Below are 17,297 nucleotides of genomic sequence, written 5' to 3'. Positions count from 1 at the left end.
GGGTGGGAGGGAGAGAGTGGGAGAAAAGGGGTGGGAGGGAGAGAGAGAGAGAGAGAGAGAGAGAGAGAAAGAAATACTAGTACAGTGTCTTTGTGAGAAGAACCTGGCCTTGACAACATCAAGTTGACCTATTTCAACCTGCAGCTTGTTTTTCTCTTGCGCTTCTCTGAGTGTTGTCTCGCAGGCCGGATTCAATCCCTTAGCGGGCCTGATCTGGGCCGCGGGCCGCCTGTTTAACACCTGTGGTCTAGAACTATGATTAACTTTGTGTTATTGTTGCTGTTGTTATATCATAACTGTTATTATTAATATTATTACAATTGTTGTTATATATTTGGTGTGTTTAATAGGGAAGATGAAGAGGTAAGGAATATTAGCATCTGCTTCTGACTACCTTTTTTCAAACATATTATGGAATATTATTTTGTTGAGTTATTGTTTTTGTTCTGTTTTCATTTTAATGTCTGAATAAAGTTTTCATTTATTCATTCATTTATACACAATTTCTCGGGTTGGACCCAAGTGAGGCAAGCATGCTCGAAATAAGGATTTAATGTCAAAACCAGGAACAAAGTAACAAACAAACAAGGAGTTGAAAAACAAATTGCATCGCCAAACAAAATCAAACCTCACACTACCCAAACAAGAAACAAAAACCAAACCGGAAACGGGAATGCAAAGAACAAAGTAACAAACAAAGTATTTTATCTTACAGTCCAATAGACAACCGGTGAAGCTCAACCTCCTCACCTGCCAAGTCAAGCCCAGCGCCGAGGACAGGAAGTGTTTCGATCTTATTTCCCGTACGTAGGCGCACGTGTCAGCAAGTTTTGAATGCAATGAACGTAAAAGCTTCTCTGATTTGCTGTTTGCGGTTTTCGCTCCAGATAATCGCACCTATCATTTCCAAGCTGAGGACGAGCAAGAGTTTGTCATGTGAGTACTATACTTTACTATACCATTTTTACCATTTACTATACTTTACCGCAGGGGTGTCAAACTCATTTTAACCCGGGGGCCACACGATAGAACAAACATTTTGTCGGGGGCCGGACGAGTAGATTAAAGAAAAAGAAAAAGAGAGATAAAAAAAATAAAAGAAAGAGGGAGGGAAAAGGAGAGAGGGCGGGGCAAAGAAAGAAAAAGAGAGAAAGGGAGAGAGCGTGAGAAACAAAAGATAAAAAGTCGTGAGAGAGGGGGAAAAGAAAGGGAGAGGAAGAAAGAAATCCAAAGAGAAATAGAAAGACAGAAGGAGAGACTAGAGAAAAGAAAGTGCCAAGGGTATGAAGAGAGAAAGAGAAAACAGAAAAAGAGAGAAAAGGAAAGAAGGAAGTTAAAGCAAAAGAAGTTAAAAGACACAGAGAGAAAGAGACAAAGAGCAACAAAGAAAGAGAAAAAAAGAGACACAGAGAGTGACAGAGACAGAGTGGGAGAAAAGGGGTGGGGGGGAGAGAGAGAGAGAGAGAGAGAGAGAAATAAATAAATACAGTGTCTTTGGGAGAAGCACCTGGCCATGGCAACATCAAGTGGACATATTTCAACCTGCAGCTTGTTTTTCTCTTGCGCTTCTCTGAGTATTGTCTCGCAGGCCGGATTCAATCCATTAGCGGGCCTGATCTGGCCCGCAGGTCGCCTGTTTGACACCTCTGCTTTACCGCCTCTGAAATAAATTAAAAAGATGTGCCATAAAAAAAAACGCATTCGAGCTATCGAATATTAAGAATCTTCTATAGATATTTGTGCTAGTTTATAATAAAATACGCATTTTTAATGAAAATTCAATAATGAAAATCAAGTAGTGTTGATTTTTGTATTGACAATGTTGTTTGTTACAAATACGTTGTTACAAATATCAAACATTAATACCAAATGAGTCAAAGAGTTTTTATTGAGCACTACTTTTTTTGTTTTGTTATGTTTTTAAGTGTTAATATTGTCTAAGAATCATTTTCAATCTTAAAATCTCTTAAATCCCTCAAATTCTATTAGGGGGGGAATACTAATCTGAAAATCGTCTTTTATCCATTCTGCAATTTGATTGTTGGCAGTTCTGATGGACTTTAAATAAAATACTGCTAATTCCGAACTACAAGCCACTACTTTTTCCCGCATTTTAAACTACAGACGCTCCCCTACCTACGACCATTCGGTAGATAGGAATGTTTCTTTTTCGGGATGTCGAAAAATATCCGGATATTGCTGTAAGTTAGATTTTTTATTGCGTGCACCTTTTTCAGAGTATAGGACATTACTGTAGTGCTTCTTTCCGCCACAGTGTGGCGCTGTGAGAGGTCACCCCGCATCCACTTTAAAGAAGAAATCCGCTTGCTCTTCCTAGTTTGTGTGTAAACATTCTATACTGTATCTCCAGCGCGTTAAGAACTTTGACATTTTCATTATTTAATATCTCGTGCAAAAAAGTAAAAATATAAAGAAGAGGCGAGCCGTTTCTTTCGAAATGAAAGTGGAATAAGGAAGCTTGATGCGGTTGAGAAAACGGTTGGATCGCTTTTTTTCCAGTCTCTTTTTACCACGAAGGAGGAAGTCGTCTAACTCTTGAAGCTCATCTTCCAAAAGTAATTTAAACTTGACTTTATTTATCTTTATAGAGCATATTATTATGAAAATGTTTATTTTTTAGTACAAAATAATACAGGTTACTCATATAAACCTTAAACTTACTATACATACAAACTATAGCATTGAAGCAACTTACAAACAAATTTAACTTACGAACGATAGTCCGTAAGTTCATAAGTAAGGCAGCGTCTGTATATATATACTATAAATAGGGTGCGGTGTATTTGTTTTTTTAATGTTTCATGACGGCACCGAAGAAAACAGCAAATTACTCTTTTCCACTATGAATGTACTTATTATTATTATTTACAATGTAAACACGATATTTAGATTTCAACTTTTACACCCACAAATCAATTCCCCAATTCATACATCCAAATAGAACAGCAATGGAGGTCGGCTATCAAAAACGCTACACTCCTCTTTCCATATCATCGACGTCCCTGAAATTTCAAAGAAAACGATTACAAGCGAAAACAAAATGGTCTTTTACCGCGGCAATCACCAACAACACAGAAAGAGACATCTGTGTTGCAATCTGGCACTATACTCCACAGTTCTGTTGCTATAAATATAGGGCTCACATTTGACACCACGCAGCCCTTGTTAGCGTTTTCTTTCGGCGCACGGGTAAGAATATGTGCTTGTTTTCCTAAACATTTCGGTAGTCTCCATCTTGAACGGTCACATGATCTGAAAACAAGTGACGTAAACAACTCGCAGTAGAGCTGAAAACAGCTTTAGGGTTGCTGGGGCATGGCCAGGGTTGGGTAGGGTTACTTTAACTTGATTACTTTCAATTATTTTGGATTACTCCAATACCAAATATGCTAATAAAAGACAAAAGAAACTAAATATGAATAAAATGATGACTCACAACATGTGGTAAGCTTTCTCTCCTGGCTTTGATCTCTTTGATCGCCGGCAAAACAAACATAAAATGCCACAGGAACAAAATGATAATAAATCCAAACAGCTTGCCAACATCATTTTTGCCGTTCCATGTATTCCGTTACTCCCCAAGACTGCACAAAATTTATTACCGTAAATTCCGGACTATAAGCCGCTACTTTTTTCCCAAATGTTCAGCCCTGCGGCTTATTCAGTGAAGCGGCCAATTTATGTAATTTTTCTAACGGCCACCAGCGGCGCTGGAGTATAAAAGGTAAGATTAGGACCAGTAGAATATGTGCGCCATGAAAGACTGCAACCTCTAAGTTTATGCATACATTGCCTGTTAAGTAAAGGTACGTTCCGATAATGAGGAAGACGCCCTTGATGGCGATAGTTATGAGGAGGAAGTTGAGGACAATCTACCGTGAATTTCACAATTAAGGGATGCTTTTTTTTTGACAGGCACGTTTGATGCATTGCGAGCGTGATCCTACTAGCATGTTGGTACCTTTCAAAGGCACGGTTTGGGATGAAAGTTATATTATTATTATTAAAGCTTTGAAAACTCTCTCGGTGCACCGTCTTTCTTCGTAAATATGTATAACCATGTATAATATGTATTTGCAACTGTATATTTTTGTAATGTATTTATTTTAGAGATTTATTCGGTTATGTGTTCTACGGGCGAATCAAAAAGAAGGGGCGGAGCAAACGCGGGCTGATGGGAAGTGGGGTAAAGCTGAGTTACCGGTAGATCTGTCTGTTGTCGCAGCAGACAATAGTGGATATATATTTTTCTTACCCTTAACTTTGGAAATAAACATTTTGTTTCCTTGGATTACTTTCAACGGGACCCGGACTTTACAAGTCTGCACCATACGTTAATTACGGGTATCATTTTCCATTCAGGATGCCGACTGTGGTTCTAGGATTGTGTACTATTGACTTTTGGATTGTGTCGGTAGGAGGCTAGGAGGCTAGAACCTTGACTCAGCCTCTTGACTGGGATCAAGTGTCTCGGCCTATTGGCTTTGTAGTGTATTATGATTTGACAGAAAATGGATAATTGCAAAACATGCATTTCAGGTGAATTGGCCGGTCCAAATTGTCCCTAGGTGTGAATGAGCAAGTGAGTTGTCTGTCCCCGTGTGCCCTGCAATTGGCTGGCAACGAGTTCAGGGTGTCCCCTGCCCACTGCCCGGAGATGGCTGGGATGGGCTCCAGCCCCCCCGCGACCCTAATGAGGATAAGCGGTACAGCTGATGAGATGAGATGGAATAATTGATAAAGATTATAGACTAATAAATCTCTACAAAATCACAATCGTGGAACTTACAGCCTGGTCTGGGTTAAACTTGTGATCGTGTCACAAGTTTTAATGCGGGCGCACGCGGCTTATACACAGGTGCGGCTTGTGTAAGTACAAAAGTGGAAAATCACTTAAAAAGTGGTGGGTGCGGCTTATAATCAGGTGCGCTCTATAGTCCGTAATCTACGGTAATTTCTTTTGTTTTTTATTGGCATATTTGGCATTGGAGTAATCCAAAAGTAATTGAAAGTAATCAAGTTAAAGTAACCCTACCCAACCCTGGGCATGGCAACGCTAACGTTCGAATTGAGTTTACTCCTTGGATTTGCATGGAGTCCGGAATCGACACTCATTTGGATTTTTCTTCTTCTTTTCATTCCGTTTGTAGATGGATCTCAGTGCTGACCAACAGCAAGGAGGAGGCCCTGAACATGGCCTTCCGTGGCGAGCAGAGCGGAGGCGGCGGCGAAGACGGCCTGGAGGACTTGACAAAAGCTATCATCGAGGACGTGCTGCGCATGCCGGGGAATGAAATTTGCTGCGACTGCGGCGCCTCAGGTGTGCCCATTCTCCCCACACGCCCACTCCAAACAGCATTTGTAGGCTTAACCCACCTCCTACTGTTGCATCACATTGTTACATAAGTCCCTCACACAACCCTGTCCGCATGATAATTCGCCTTGTTTTCACCAGGATTGTAATCTTCCCAGCTATTGAAGCGGTCATCGCATCTAATATGTCTGGATTCCCATACAGTGGCTTGCGAAACTATTCGGGCCCCTTGAAATTTGTGACCTTTTGTCACATTTCAGACTTCAAACATAAAGGTATAAAACTGTAATTTCTTGTGAAGCATCAACAATAGGTGGGACAGGATCATGGATATTTTAAACCTTTTTAACTACCGTATTTTCCGCACTATAAGGCGCACCTAAAAGCCTTTATTTCTTTCAAAAGCTGACCATGCGCCTTATAATACAGTGCGCCTTATTTATGGATCAATATTAAGTCGCAAAGTCTTGCAACTAAGGCAAGTAGCCGCCGACTCGATTTTCCCTCGAAGGCAAAGTAGTCCGCGGTGTATGCTGGGATTTATATACCAGCGTTTCATTGGCTAACCAATGTGTCAATCATCATTTGAATCGATCACTATTGGCTAAAGTTATTCAGAGGTAAAGGGGGCGGATCCTTTTTATCATTTACAGGCTCGCATAGGCTAAAGGGGCAAAACAAAGCTTACAATTGGCCGAAAAAGATGTGTCAATCATCAGTTGAATCGATCACTATTGGCTAAAGTTATTCAGAGGTAAAGGGGGCGGATCCTTTTTATCATTTACAGGCTGGCATAGGGTAAAGGGGCAAAACAAAGCCTGCAATTGGCCGAAAAAGATGAATGTGAATAGCATGTTGGGTTGACGGCATAGAGACAGTATTTTACTATTCTGTATTGTATTTATAAATATTTTACTCTCCTGGATTTACTATACATACGGATATAAGAGGACCATGGTTGCACATTATTATTGAACTCAACGACTTCGGTGAGCTCCTCCGGCTATATATTTTCCCTGTATCTTGTTTCAGACTGAACTCGATGTTTCTGTGATAAGCGGTGCAGATAATGGATGGAATGGAGTGTCTATTTTTAAATCTAACTTAATTCCAAGTGTTTATTGTCATATGCACAGTAAAGTTGCGAGCGAAAAAGAAAATAGAAACTAAAGAATGGTTGGCATTTCTTGAATCCAAAGACTTTAACCTTCCGAATGATATTTGGAACAATGCATTTGAGTGACATCGTACGGACACCGCATCCGCACGTGTCTACGACACGTATTTGCTTCTTTGCAAGCTTTCGGGAATGTTAAGGGGGTAATAAGTTTGACTCAACTATCTGACTGTTTTGTCGACGTTCCCATTGTAGCGCCTTTTAATCCGGTGGGTCTTATGTATGTCAAATATAGGACCAAAAACTATTTTTTCGGGGTGCGCCCTATAACCCGGTGCGCCTTATAGTGCGGAAAATACGGTAATAAAAAACGAAAAAGTGGGTGTGCAAAATTATTTATCCTCATTGAGTTAATACTTTGTAGCGCCACCTTTTGCTGCGATGACAGCTGCAAATCGCTTGGGGTATGTCTCTATCAGTTTTGAACATCGACAAACTGATATTTTTGCCCATTCCTCCTTGCAAAACAGCTCGAGCTCAGTGAGGTAGGATGGAAGGCGTTTGTGAACAGCAGTTTTCAGTTCTTTCCACAGATTCTCAAATGGATTGAGGTCTAGACTTTGACTCAGCCATTCTAACACCTTGATATGATTTTTGGTGAACCATTCAATTGTAGCTTTTGCTTTATGTTTTGGATCATTGTCTTGTTGGAAGCCAAATCTCCGTCCAGGTCTCAGGTCTCAGGTCTTTTGCGGACTCCATCAGGTTTTCTTCCAGAATGGTCCTGTATTTGGCTCCATCCATCTTCCCATCAATTTTAACCATTCCCTGTCCCCGCTGAAGAAAAGCAGGCCCAAAGCATGATGCTGCCACCACCATGTTTGACTGTGGGGATGGTGTGTTGAGGGCGATGAGCTGTGCTGCTTTTATGCCGTACATAACGACTTGCATTGTTGCCAAAAAGTTTGATTTTGGTCTCATCTGACCAGAGCAGCTTCTTCCACATGTTTGGTGTGTCTCCCAGCTGCCTTGTGGCAAAATTTAAATGACAAGTTTTATGGATATCTTTAAGAAATGGCTTCCCTCTTGCCACTCTTTCATAAAAGATTTGTGCAGTATACGACCGATTGTTGTCCTATGGACAGATTCTCCCACCTCAGCTGTAGACCTCTGCAGTTCATCCAGAGTGATCATGGGCCTCTTGGCTGCATCTCTGATCAGTTTTCTCCTTGTATGAGCTGAAAGTTTAGGGGGACGGCCCGATCTTGGTAGATTTGCAGTGGTCTGATACTCCTCCCGTTTCAATATTATTGCTTGCACAGTGCTCATTGGGATGTTTAAAGCTTGGGAAATCTTTTTGTATCCAAATCCAGCTTTAAACTTCTCTACAACAGTATCTGTGACTTGCCTAGTGTGTTCCTTGTTCTTCATGATGCTCTCTGCGCTTTAAACAGACCTCTTATATTATCACAGTGCAGGTGCATTTATTCAACTTGATTACACACAGGTGGATTCCATTTATCATCGTTAGTCATTTAGATCAACATTGAATCATTCAGAGATCCTCACTGAACTTCTGGACAGAGTTTGTTGCACTGAAAGTATAAGGGCTGAATAATTTTTCGTTTTTTGGTAAAAAAGTTTAAAATATCCAATAAAGTGTGTTCCATTTCATCATTATGTCCCTCTTATTGTTGATGCTTCACAAGAAATTAGTTTTATATCTTGATGTTTGAAGTCTGAAATGTGGCAAAAGGTCACAAATTTCAGGGGGGGCATATAGTTTCGCAAGCCACTGTATTTGGATGACTGCTTTTACTTCTACTTGAGTAATATTAATGTAAAGTAACTGTATTTTTACTTGAGTAAATGTTTTGGCTACTCTACCCACCTCTGCTTTCGGCAAATTAGTAAATACTATATTCGTAATCGCTATCCTACTATATGATAGTACAGTGGGACCTCGCTACTTCGCGCTTCGACGTTCGCGGGTTCAGAGCTTCGCGGCCTGTAATAGTTAAATAATAATAATAATGAAAAATGTTACATTCAAATTAGAAATTACATTATTTCACAAAATTTGAAATCAAAATGTTCAATTAGAATTAGTAATTGCATCATTTTACCAAATTTTAAAACACAAAGAAATGCACGTATACGCTAAGCGTCACGGCCATAAACGCAAGCTCATTGGCCAGCACTCGCTGAATACTCGACTCCCCATTGGCCCATTCACTACAGTATGCCGCGCATATCTCATCCGTATACTGTACAGCACAATACAGTACGCTTCTCGCCATTACTGTAGCCTTTGTCTTTTAAAGTTTTGTGAAGTCCTCGTGATGGCTCCTAAACGCTCTTCATCCCTTGGTGCAGCTTGTGAACCGAAGAAAAAGCGAAAGATGCTAACAATTACCGAAAAAGTGAGTTTATTGGACAAATTGAAAGCAGGAAATAGCTACATTAGTGTAGCCCGACAATATCCATTACGCCGCCTCCTGCAGCTTCTCCTGCATCGTCTGCGGCGTCAGCCGAGGAGCGGTAAAGCTCTTCCTGCCCCTGTGCAGTCATTCATCGTTATTACTTCATCGTACTGCACAGGTCTTTTTATCAACTACGCTTAAAAGAACTTATTGTAAGAGGTGAGTTAATTTTTTTTTTTTTTAAGGTGCGCCGCTACTTCGCGGATTTTCACTTTTCGCGGGTGGTTTTGGTCCCCATTAACCGCGATAACCGAGGTCCCACCGTAGCTGTTTTAAATGGTGACATGATCCCAAAAGTTGTGACGCAACAAACTGGGAAGAGAGCGGAAAACCGATTTATTCAAAGTAACGAACCACTTTTGACCATCAGCAACTATACCGGCATTGTAACGGTTGTACAAAATAATGAGTTAGATTACCCAGCTCCTGTAATAAGCAAGTTTCATCCATCTACTCACTTACAGTTCATTTTTACAAAACTCCAATTTCGATTTCTTCTTGGATCTGTCAGTCTTCCCATGAGCTCCGTGTTTTATCCATGGATTGACATCATGTTTCAAGTGACGTGTCTGGCTCGCAGATCCCAAATGGCTGTCCACCAACCTTGGCATCCTGACCTGCATCGAGTGTTCGGGCATCCACAGAGAGATGGGCGTGCACATCTCCCGCATCCAATCCATGGAGCTGGACAAACTGGGGACTTCAGAACTTTTGGTATGTCAAGCTGCTGGATGTGGTTTCTAATGTTTCTTTTTTGTCTTTAAGTCAAGAAAAATTTCAGTGGTAATGTTTTAGCTACAAATGTTACATGCATACACTTTATTTGGGTTTGCAGGCCACATCAAATTTGTTTGTAATCTGTGAGTTTAACTGGTGGAGATCTTGGAGGAAAATGTTAACCTTTTCACTCCAAGATATAGACTTTAAGTAATCATATCCCAGGTTTAAGGCAACAGCGATGAGGGTCCCCCTGTGTAGTACAGTGGGACCTCGCTACTTTGCGGTTCCATGTTCGTGGGTTCAGAGCATCGTGGGTCTGAAAAAAAAAATAAAATAAAATAAAATTATATATATATATATATATATTTTTTTTTTTTTAAGCATTTTTGAAGGGGCGTCGCTACTTCGCAGATTTTCACTTTTCACGGATGGTTTTGGTCCCCATTAACCGGGTCTAAAAAATACTGATAAAATTATATATATATATATATATATATATATATATATGTATATATGGGCAGCACGGCGGCGCAGTGGTTAGCGCTTGTGCGGCACAGTTCATGTCATGGGAACCTGTCGTGGGTTCAAATCCAGCTCCAGACTTCCTGTGCGAAGTTTGTAGTTTCTCCCCGTGCTTGCGTGGGTTTCCTCCGGGCACTCCGGTTTCCTCCCACGTTCCAAAAACATGCATTTCAGGTGAATTGGCCGGTCTAAATTGTCCCTAGGTGTGAATGAGCGAATGAGTTGTCTGTCCCTGTGTGCCCTGCGATTGGCTGGCAACCAGTTCAGGGTGTCCCCTGCCCACTGCCCGGAGATGGCTGGGATGGGCTCCAGCCCCCCCGCGACCCTAATGAGGATAAGCGGTACGGCTAATGAGATGAGATGTATATATATATATATATATATATATATATATATATATATAACATTTTTTTAAGCATTTTTGAAGGGGCGTCGCTACTTCGCAGATTTTCACTTTTCACGGATGGTTTTGGTCCCCATTAACCGGGTCTAAAAAATACTAATAAAATATATATATATATATATATTTTTTTTTGTATTTATTTTTTTAAGCATTTTTGAAGGGGCGTCGCTTCTTCGCAGATTTTCACTTTTCACGGATGGTTTTGGTCCCCATTAACCGGGTCTAAAAAATACTAATAAAATATATATATATATATATATATATTTGTATTTATTTTTTTAAGCATTTTTGAAGGGGCGTCGCTTCTTCGCAGATTTTCACTTTTCGCGCGTGGTTTTGGTCCCCATTAACCGGGTCTAAAAAAAATAAAAAAATAAAATTAAATAATTAAAAAACAAAATTAACCACGATAACCGAGGGATTACTTTATATATAGAAATAAATGTGTAAATACCTACAAATATAGTATTAATTATATATAATTTCAGCAACAACCAAGTCAACCAAAGCGTGATCTTCCCTAGTTTCAGTAGAGCAACTAAGGGTTCAATTCTAATAGTTTTTAATTGTAGTTGACGCGCATGCTTGTACCCGCCTTCATGGCACTGATGAGATACAGTATGTGCATACCCTACGGATCGTTAAATGGCTTTTTCAAGTGTCAAAGGAGCAGGGTTGGGTAGGGTTACTTTAACTGGATTACTTTCAATTACTTTTGGATTACTCCAATACCAAATATGCTAATAAAAGACAAAATAAACTAAATATGAATAAAATGATGACTCACAACACGTGGTAAGCTTTCTCTCCTGGCTTTGATCTCTTTGATCTCCGGCAAAACTAACATAAAATGCGACAGAAACAAAATGAAAATAAATCCAAACAGCTTGCCAACATCATTTTTGCCGTTCCATGTATTCCGTTACTTCCCAAGCCTGCACAAAATGTAGTCATTCTATTCATATTTAGTTTCTTTTGTCTTTTTTTAGCATATTTGGTATTGGAGTCATCCAAAAGTAATTGAAAGTAATCCAGTTAAAGTAATCCTACCCAACCCTGCAAAGGAGTCAGGTGACTGAAGGGTTTTGTTAAACAATATGACTTTTTGAATTATTAATTGATAACGTGGAACAATATAACGACAACACTTTAGTAGATAGCCTAACAAATCGCATACAAGGAGGGCACCCATAAATACAATGAGTTGTTATTGTTATAATCAATCGTGACACGTGATAGTTGGAGGCGGGGTAAAAGCAACGAAAAGGAGGCCTTCTTAGTAGAAATACTGGGGTACCTCTTTAGACGAGCACCTCTAAAGATAAGAATTTCGGTTTAAGAGTTTTATTTGCAAAAAATACAATTTATGAGCAGTCCCAGTGGCTACCACTAGAGACAGCTTGAGACTGTTCACTGCTCGTGACTGCTCATCGTCAGCTCGTTCAGATTGAAAACTAATACAGGCAAAAAATATATAAATGATGCTGTGAAGATGTTTTGGGTGTTTGTTCGTTTAAAGTTACAGTAACTTTAATTTTAAGTGTACAGTAAGTGCTTATGTACCATCAACAGTTTCTCTCTGTCAACCTCCTCTCATTGCAAATCCTCTTTATTAAGCAATTACAAACCTTAGAAACATAACGCGGCAAATATTTACTCACAGCAAGACAGACAATGTAGAATTCAGCAACAATGTTATTACTATCCGGATCAGAGTCGAAATGAAGCAGGACAAGATCGGTCATTTTTCCTTTTTTTTCCTGTATAAAAATTGTTGACAGATAAGTTGAAAGGTATGTCACTTTTTTGTAAAAGGAACTATTTTCTTAAAATGTTGGAAATTTTCTATTTTGCTTTTTGGTGAGTGTGTCGTGGCTCAGACAAGGTTAGGAAACACGGCCATATGTCAGGAACCGGAACAGGATCAGGACCGAAATGCGTGATGTTTCTCACACAAGTCAAGTCAAGTCAAGTCATTTTTATTTGTATAGCCCTTAATCACAAATAGTCTCTAAGGGCTTCACAAGTTATTACATATAAGAAGTTTAGGTTATTCGTATGCTAAAGAGTAGAAGTGAGTTTTAAGCTTAGATTTAAACATTTCCACTGAGGTTGCAGATCGGATCTCAGGGGGAAGAGCATTCCACAACACCGGTGCCCGGATGGAGAACGCTCTCGAACCAGCGGAACACTTCTTGGCTCTTGGGATCACCAGGAGACCGGCGCTCTCGGAATAACTAACATTTCAGTCTTTTCAGAGTTAAGACGCAGGAAATTGAGTGACATCGACTCTTTTATCTCAGTGAGGCAGGCCTCCAAATTTCCACAGTTTAGTGTGGCAGATTCCTCCATCGGGAGATAGAGTTGAGTGTCATCTGCGTAGCAATGGAAACTGATATTATACTTGCGAATAATATCACCTAGTGGAAGCATATAAAATGCTGAAGAGAAGGGGGCCAAGCACTGAACCCTGCGGAACTCCACAAGTAACACTAAATGGCTCAGATGTCAATTCGCCAAGCCTTTTATTTTACGGGAAATGGGGAGTCATGCACGTTAGGCAGCAGTATGGCGTGGAATGATAGGAAACCAGCGGCCGATGAGATCGAAATCAATGGCCTGAGCAGATATCGGACAGATGGGGTCGATACCGTACAGGACGGGACAGACGGGATTGATATCAAAACAGGATATCGAAAATAAACAGGACCAACTAGACGGGAACAAAACTGGAAACCGATATTAAACAGGACAAAATAAACGGGAACAATACCGGACAGGAAATACCAACAGGAACGAGTCAAAACCCACGTATTGCGGGGCGGAGGGTCGTTGAAGGACTGACAAAGGCGGGGCCAAATGGGCGCCATGGCAACCGTGACACCAAATCGTAACACGACAAGCTCACTTATACACACACACACACACACACACACATTAATACCAATACTCTTTATAATAAAAACAATTGCAGAAGGTCCAAACTCCATAACGTCAGTGCTTAAACTTAGATTTCTTTTCCAGCTGGCCAAGAACGTGGGCAACAGTAGCTTCAATGAGATCATGGAGGGCAACCTGCCGTCCCCTTCTCCCAAGCCAGGCCCCACCAGCGATATGTGAGTACGCTCGCCTGCAAAAACCCAATTCCATGCTCCTTGACGCCATTGTTTTTGTCCCTGCAGGACGGTGAGGAAGGAGTTTATCAACGCCAAGTACGTGGACCACAAGTACGCCCGCAAGACGTGCTCATCTGCGGCGGCCAAGATGGTAGAGTTGTGCGAAGCCGTACGTGCCCGCGATCTGCTGGCCCTGGTGCAGGTGTATGCCGAAGGCGTGGAGCTAATGGAACCTCTACCCGAGTCTGGCCCGGTATGTATACTACGCGCCATTAACCTCCTGTGTTTAGTTTTAAGATTATTGGATGATGCACAGCTCAGATAGATAGATAGATAGATTGATACTTTATTTATCCCCGTAGGGAAATTCACACTTCCAGCAATCACCTTTGTTGTTTATTAACAGATTAACAGGATGCCCTCGGGGTTCTGTCTTGTAGTTTAGCAACAGCGGAGTGGATGACGTCACACGCTAGGCCAAAAGTTTGACGTCCCTGCGGCAGATGGAAATCTTTGTGCCCAGGGATACACCACCTCGTGTTAGCGAGTCCACTTCCTCTCCGCTTTCTGCAGGCTTTCGTGTTTCTGTCTAACACTGCCGGGTAGCTCCACGTTAGCCTCCGGGATGCTAGACGTGAGCCACGTTTCCGTAAAACACAGCAAACTGCACTCCATGTGCGCTTTGATTTTTCTCACCAGCACAGCTAGTTCATCCATCTTATTTGGTAGAGAGTTCACATTTACCATGATTACGGACGGTACCGAAGTCTTATAACGCTGCTAGCTGCTTAGCTAGCTCCGGCTCTCCATCCACGATAGGGCCCCCTCATCACGCCGGCACGAGAATTCTTCAGGGCAAGGAGTTGATTCCTCGAATAAACGCATTTTTGTGCGCTAAAACCCACAACGATAGGATAGAAAGTAATCCATAGTGTAGTTGTCAAACGGGACGAAAAACACCGAAGATAGAAGCAGACACTTAAATCACAAAAAGTGCGAAATAACACGGAGCTGCTGGAAAGGCTGCCACTTGTGTAATGCGAGCAAACCAACGGACTGACTACTGCCATGTTTGTCTCCCCTTGCAGGAAGCTGGAGAGACGGCGCTGCACTACTCTGTCAGGACGGCTGACCAGACCTCGCTCCACCTGGTGGACTTCCTGGTTCAAAACTGGTAAATTAAGAGTGAACAGAAAAAGTTTTCTGTGGTTCTCATCTCATCTCATCTCATTAGCCGTACCGCTTATCCTCATTAGGGTCGCGGGGGGGCTGGAGCCCATCCCAGCTATCTTCGGGCAGTGAGCAGGGGATACCCTGAACCGGTTGCCAGCCAATCGCAGGGCACACAGGGACAGACAATTCACTCGCTCATTCAAACCTAGGAACAATTTTGACTGGCCAATTCACCTGAAACCGGAGTGCCCGGGCACGGGGAGAACATGCAAACTCCACACGGGGAGGCTGCAGTAGCTGGACTTGAACCTCTGCACCGTGGGGCTGCGCGCTAATCACCCATCTACCGTGCCGCCCTGTCGTGTCTCGTCTAAACCTTTACCAGCACTAACTATAAAAAAGGTTCCTTTTCACGATGAGCTTTTTGGGGTGTCAGACCCTTTCAGTTATTAATCAAATGTCCCCTCTCTCTGTCAGATGTGCGGAAAAGGTTTTCAATGGCATCCCCCAAATAAATTATGTGGGAGGTATAATAATTTCAAATTAATCTCCTGTCATTTTGCACTAGTACAGTAATCCCTCTTTTTTCACGGGGGTTGTGTTCCAAGAAAAACAGGGTTCGCACAGGTGCCTGAAATCCTTAAAAATGCTTAATTTTAAAGTTGTGGTTTCAAGGTTTGAAAAGTGCTTGGATTTTATGTGAGGCATGTGTAATTGCTTGAGATTGTTTCCATGTTTCTTAGGTTAGGCGATGGGCTAGGGTTAGGAGCTAGGGTTTCAGCTTTAAACAAAGGTTTTAAACTTATTCTATGGTTCCAAAATAGCACTTTATTAAGGTATTAAACTGAATTTTAGGGTTCTGAAATGGGTTTGGAGCTCAGCTCAAAGCTATAATTATTTGTAAGTTTAGGGTTAAGCATTATCGTACGAGCTCAATATTACAGTTTTTAACTAGATAGGGTTACGGTTTGAAACAGGGTTATGTCACGAAACGGAACGGGAAGCCAGAAGTAGGAACTCATTTGCGTAGACGTCCTCACACTTTAATTGAGAAAGAAAAGTTGTCCAAAACACTAACGGACCAGACCAAAAAACAAAAGGGGTCAAACGAAGGGAAAACTACAAACTAGGCATTTCCAGAATTAAACAGAACTTGGAGGAATCTCTCAGAATGTTACACCGAAGTGCAACAAAGTCCACACAAGCAAAACAAGTATAACCAGGCATAAACAAGTTTTCAACAACGATCTGGCCAAGCGCAGTTCAAAAGAGCGCGTTTAAGTACCCACAGAAGTAATCAGTAAATGCGAGTCAGCCGGTGTCAAGGGGCGGTGCCAACTGGGCGCCATGGCAACCTTGCAGAACCTGACAGGTTAGGGTTCAGGTTACAGCTAGGTTTAGGTATGGGGTTAGGAGTTAGGGTTTTGGGTTCAAATAGGAGATTCAAACTTATTTATGGTTAGTCTCAAGTGTGTGGTGTGGCTCTTTGACTCTCACAGTTCAAAATTTCGGGTCTTTGTGTCAAACGTGTTCACCACCCCTGCACTAGCCTATCACAGTCGCGCACACACAGCCCCACGTCCTGCCCCAGTGTTAGCATTTCCTGTGTGTTGTCTGCCGGAGAACACAATACACGATGTAAATTCACAAAGTATCAAACCCGCAAAAAATAATCGGCGATATTGAAATTGCATACCTGTCAACCTCCAGGGCTCCATGCCCTTACAAAATGTTGTATTTTCCCTTACAAAATAAAAAATAATCTTAACACCATATTTTTTTTCAAACGTGTTTAATTATGTAGTTTAACATGTTATATTGTACATGTGTTTCGTTACATCATGTATATTGTGAGATACTGAGTGGCTCGACGTGAATGAGATTTATTATAAAAAAGGTTAAAAAATTACGTAGCTTGGACGTTCACTGTAGAAGGAAAAAATACATGCAAATATAATTAGGTAGAATAATACATTTTCTTATTCAAATTATGAATTCATTTTCTGCATTAAGTTATTGTTGGTAATATACTGATTCAAGGGATAACCACAAACCTGTCTTTTTTTCATTTTCTCTTTTTACGCTTCCTTTTTTTCTTAACTTCTTTATACAACATCATAATTCGTAATATTATGCATCAAAGCAAGTGAGAGCGTTTGAGAGCCGGCTCTCTTTAAAAAGTTGAGCCGAAAAAGCCGGTTCTCTAAAAAAGAGACGGACTTCCTTTCACTATATAACAACCACATGAAATCCGAGGCTGCAGACACATACCGAGATAACTCGTTTGACTCGATTGATTTGCCGTTTCGTGATAGTCTGTGTATACCGGATGGTACCCATAAATTGACAAATTTGCGTTTTTCCGTACAGATATTCTCGTTCGTCGTACACGTTTTAAAATGCATAATAAAGGTACTTTGTAGTTGTT

General features: G+C 41.1%; 1 protein-coding gene across 4 annotated transcripts in view; it reads left to right on the top strand.

Moving 5' to 3' along the window:
- asap1b (ArfGAP with SH3 domain, ankyrin repeat and PH domain 1b) overlaps positions 1 to 17,297 on the top strand; it is a 117,354-nt gene that overhangs the window by 72,885 nt on the left and 27,172 nt on the right. For all 4 annotated transcript variants that reach the window (XM_088322726.1, XM_088322724.1, XM_088322725.1 and 1 more), the window contains exons 12-18: positions 716 to 803; positions 888 to 936; positions 5,172 to 5,341; positions 9,516 to 9,649; positions 13,605 to 13,696; positions 13,763 to 13,949; positions 14,785 to 14,870. In XM_088322726.1, the coding sequence (XP_088178852.1) occupies positions 716 to 803; positions 888 to 936; positions 5,172 to 5,341; positions 9,516 to 9,649; positions 13,605 to 13,696; positions 13,763 to 13,949; positions 14,785 to 14,870 (806 nt within the window). The remainder of the gene's footprint in view (positions 1 to 715; positions 804 to 887; positions 937 to 5,171; positions 5,342 to 9,515; positions 9,650 to 13,604; positions 13,697 to 13,762; positions 13,950 to 14,784; positions 14,871 to 17,297) is intronic.

The sequence above is a fragment of the Urocampus carinirostris genome, chromosome 18 (assembly GCF_059441175.1).
Source record: "Urocampus carinirostris isolate Australia breed hairy pipefish chromosome 18, RoL_Ucar_1.0, whole genome shotgun sequence".
NCBI lineage: Eukaryota > Metazoa > Chordata > Actinopteri > Syngnathiformes > Syngnathidae > Urocampus > Urocampus carinirostris.
This window is presented reverse-complemented; position numbering and strand designations above follow the sequence as displayed.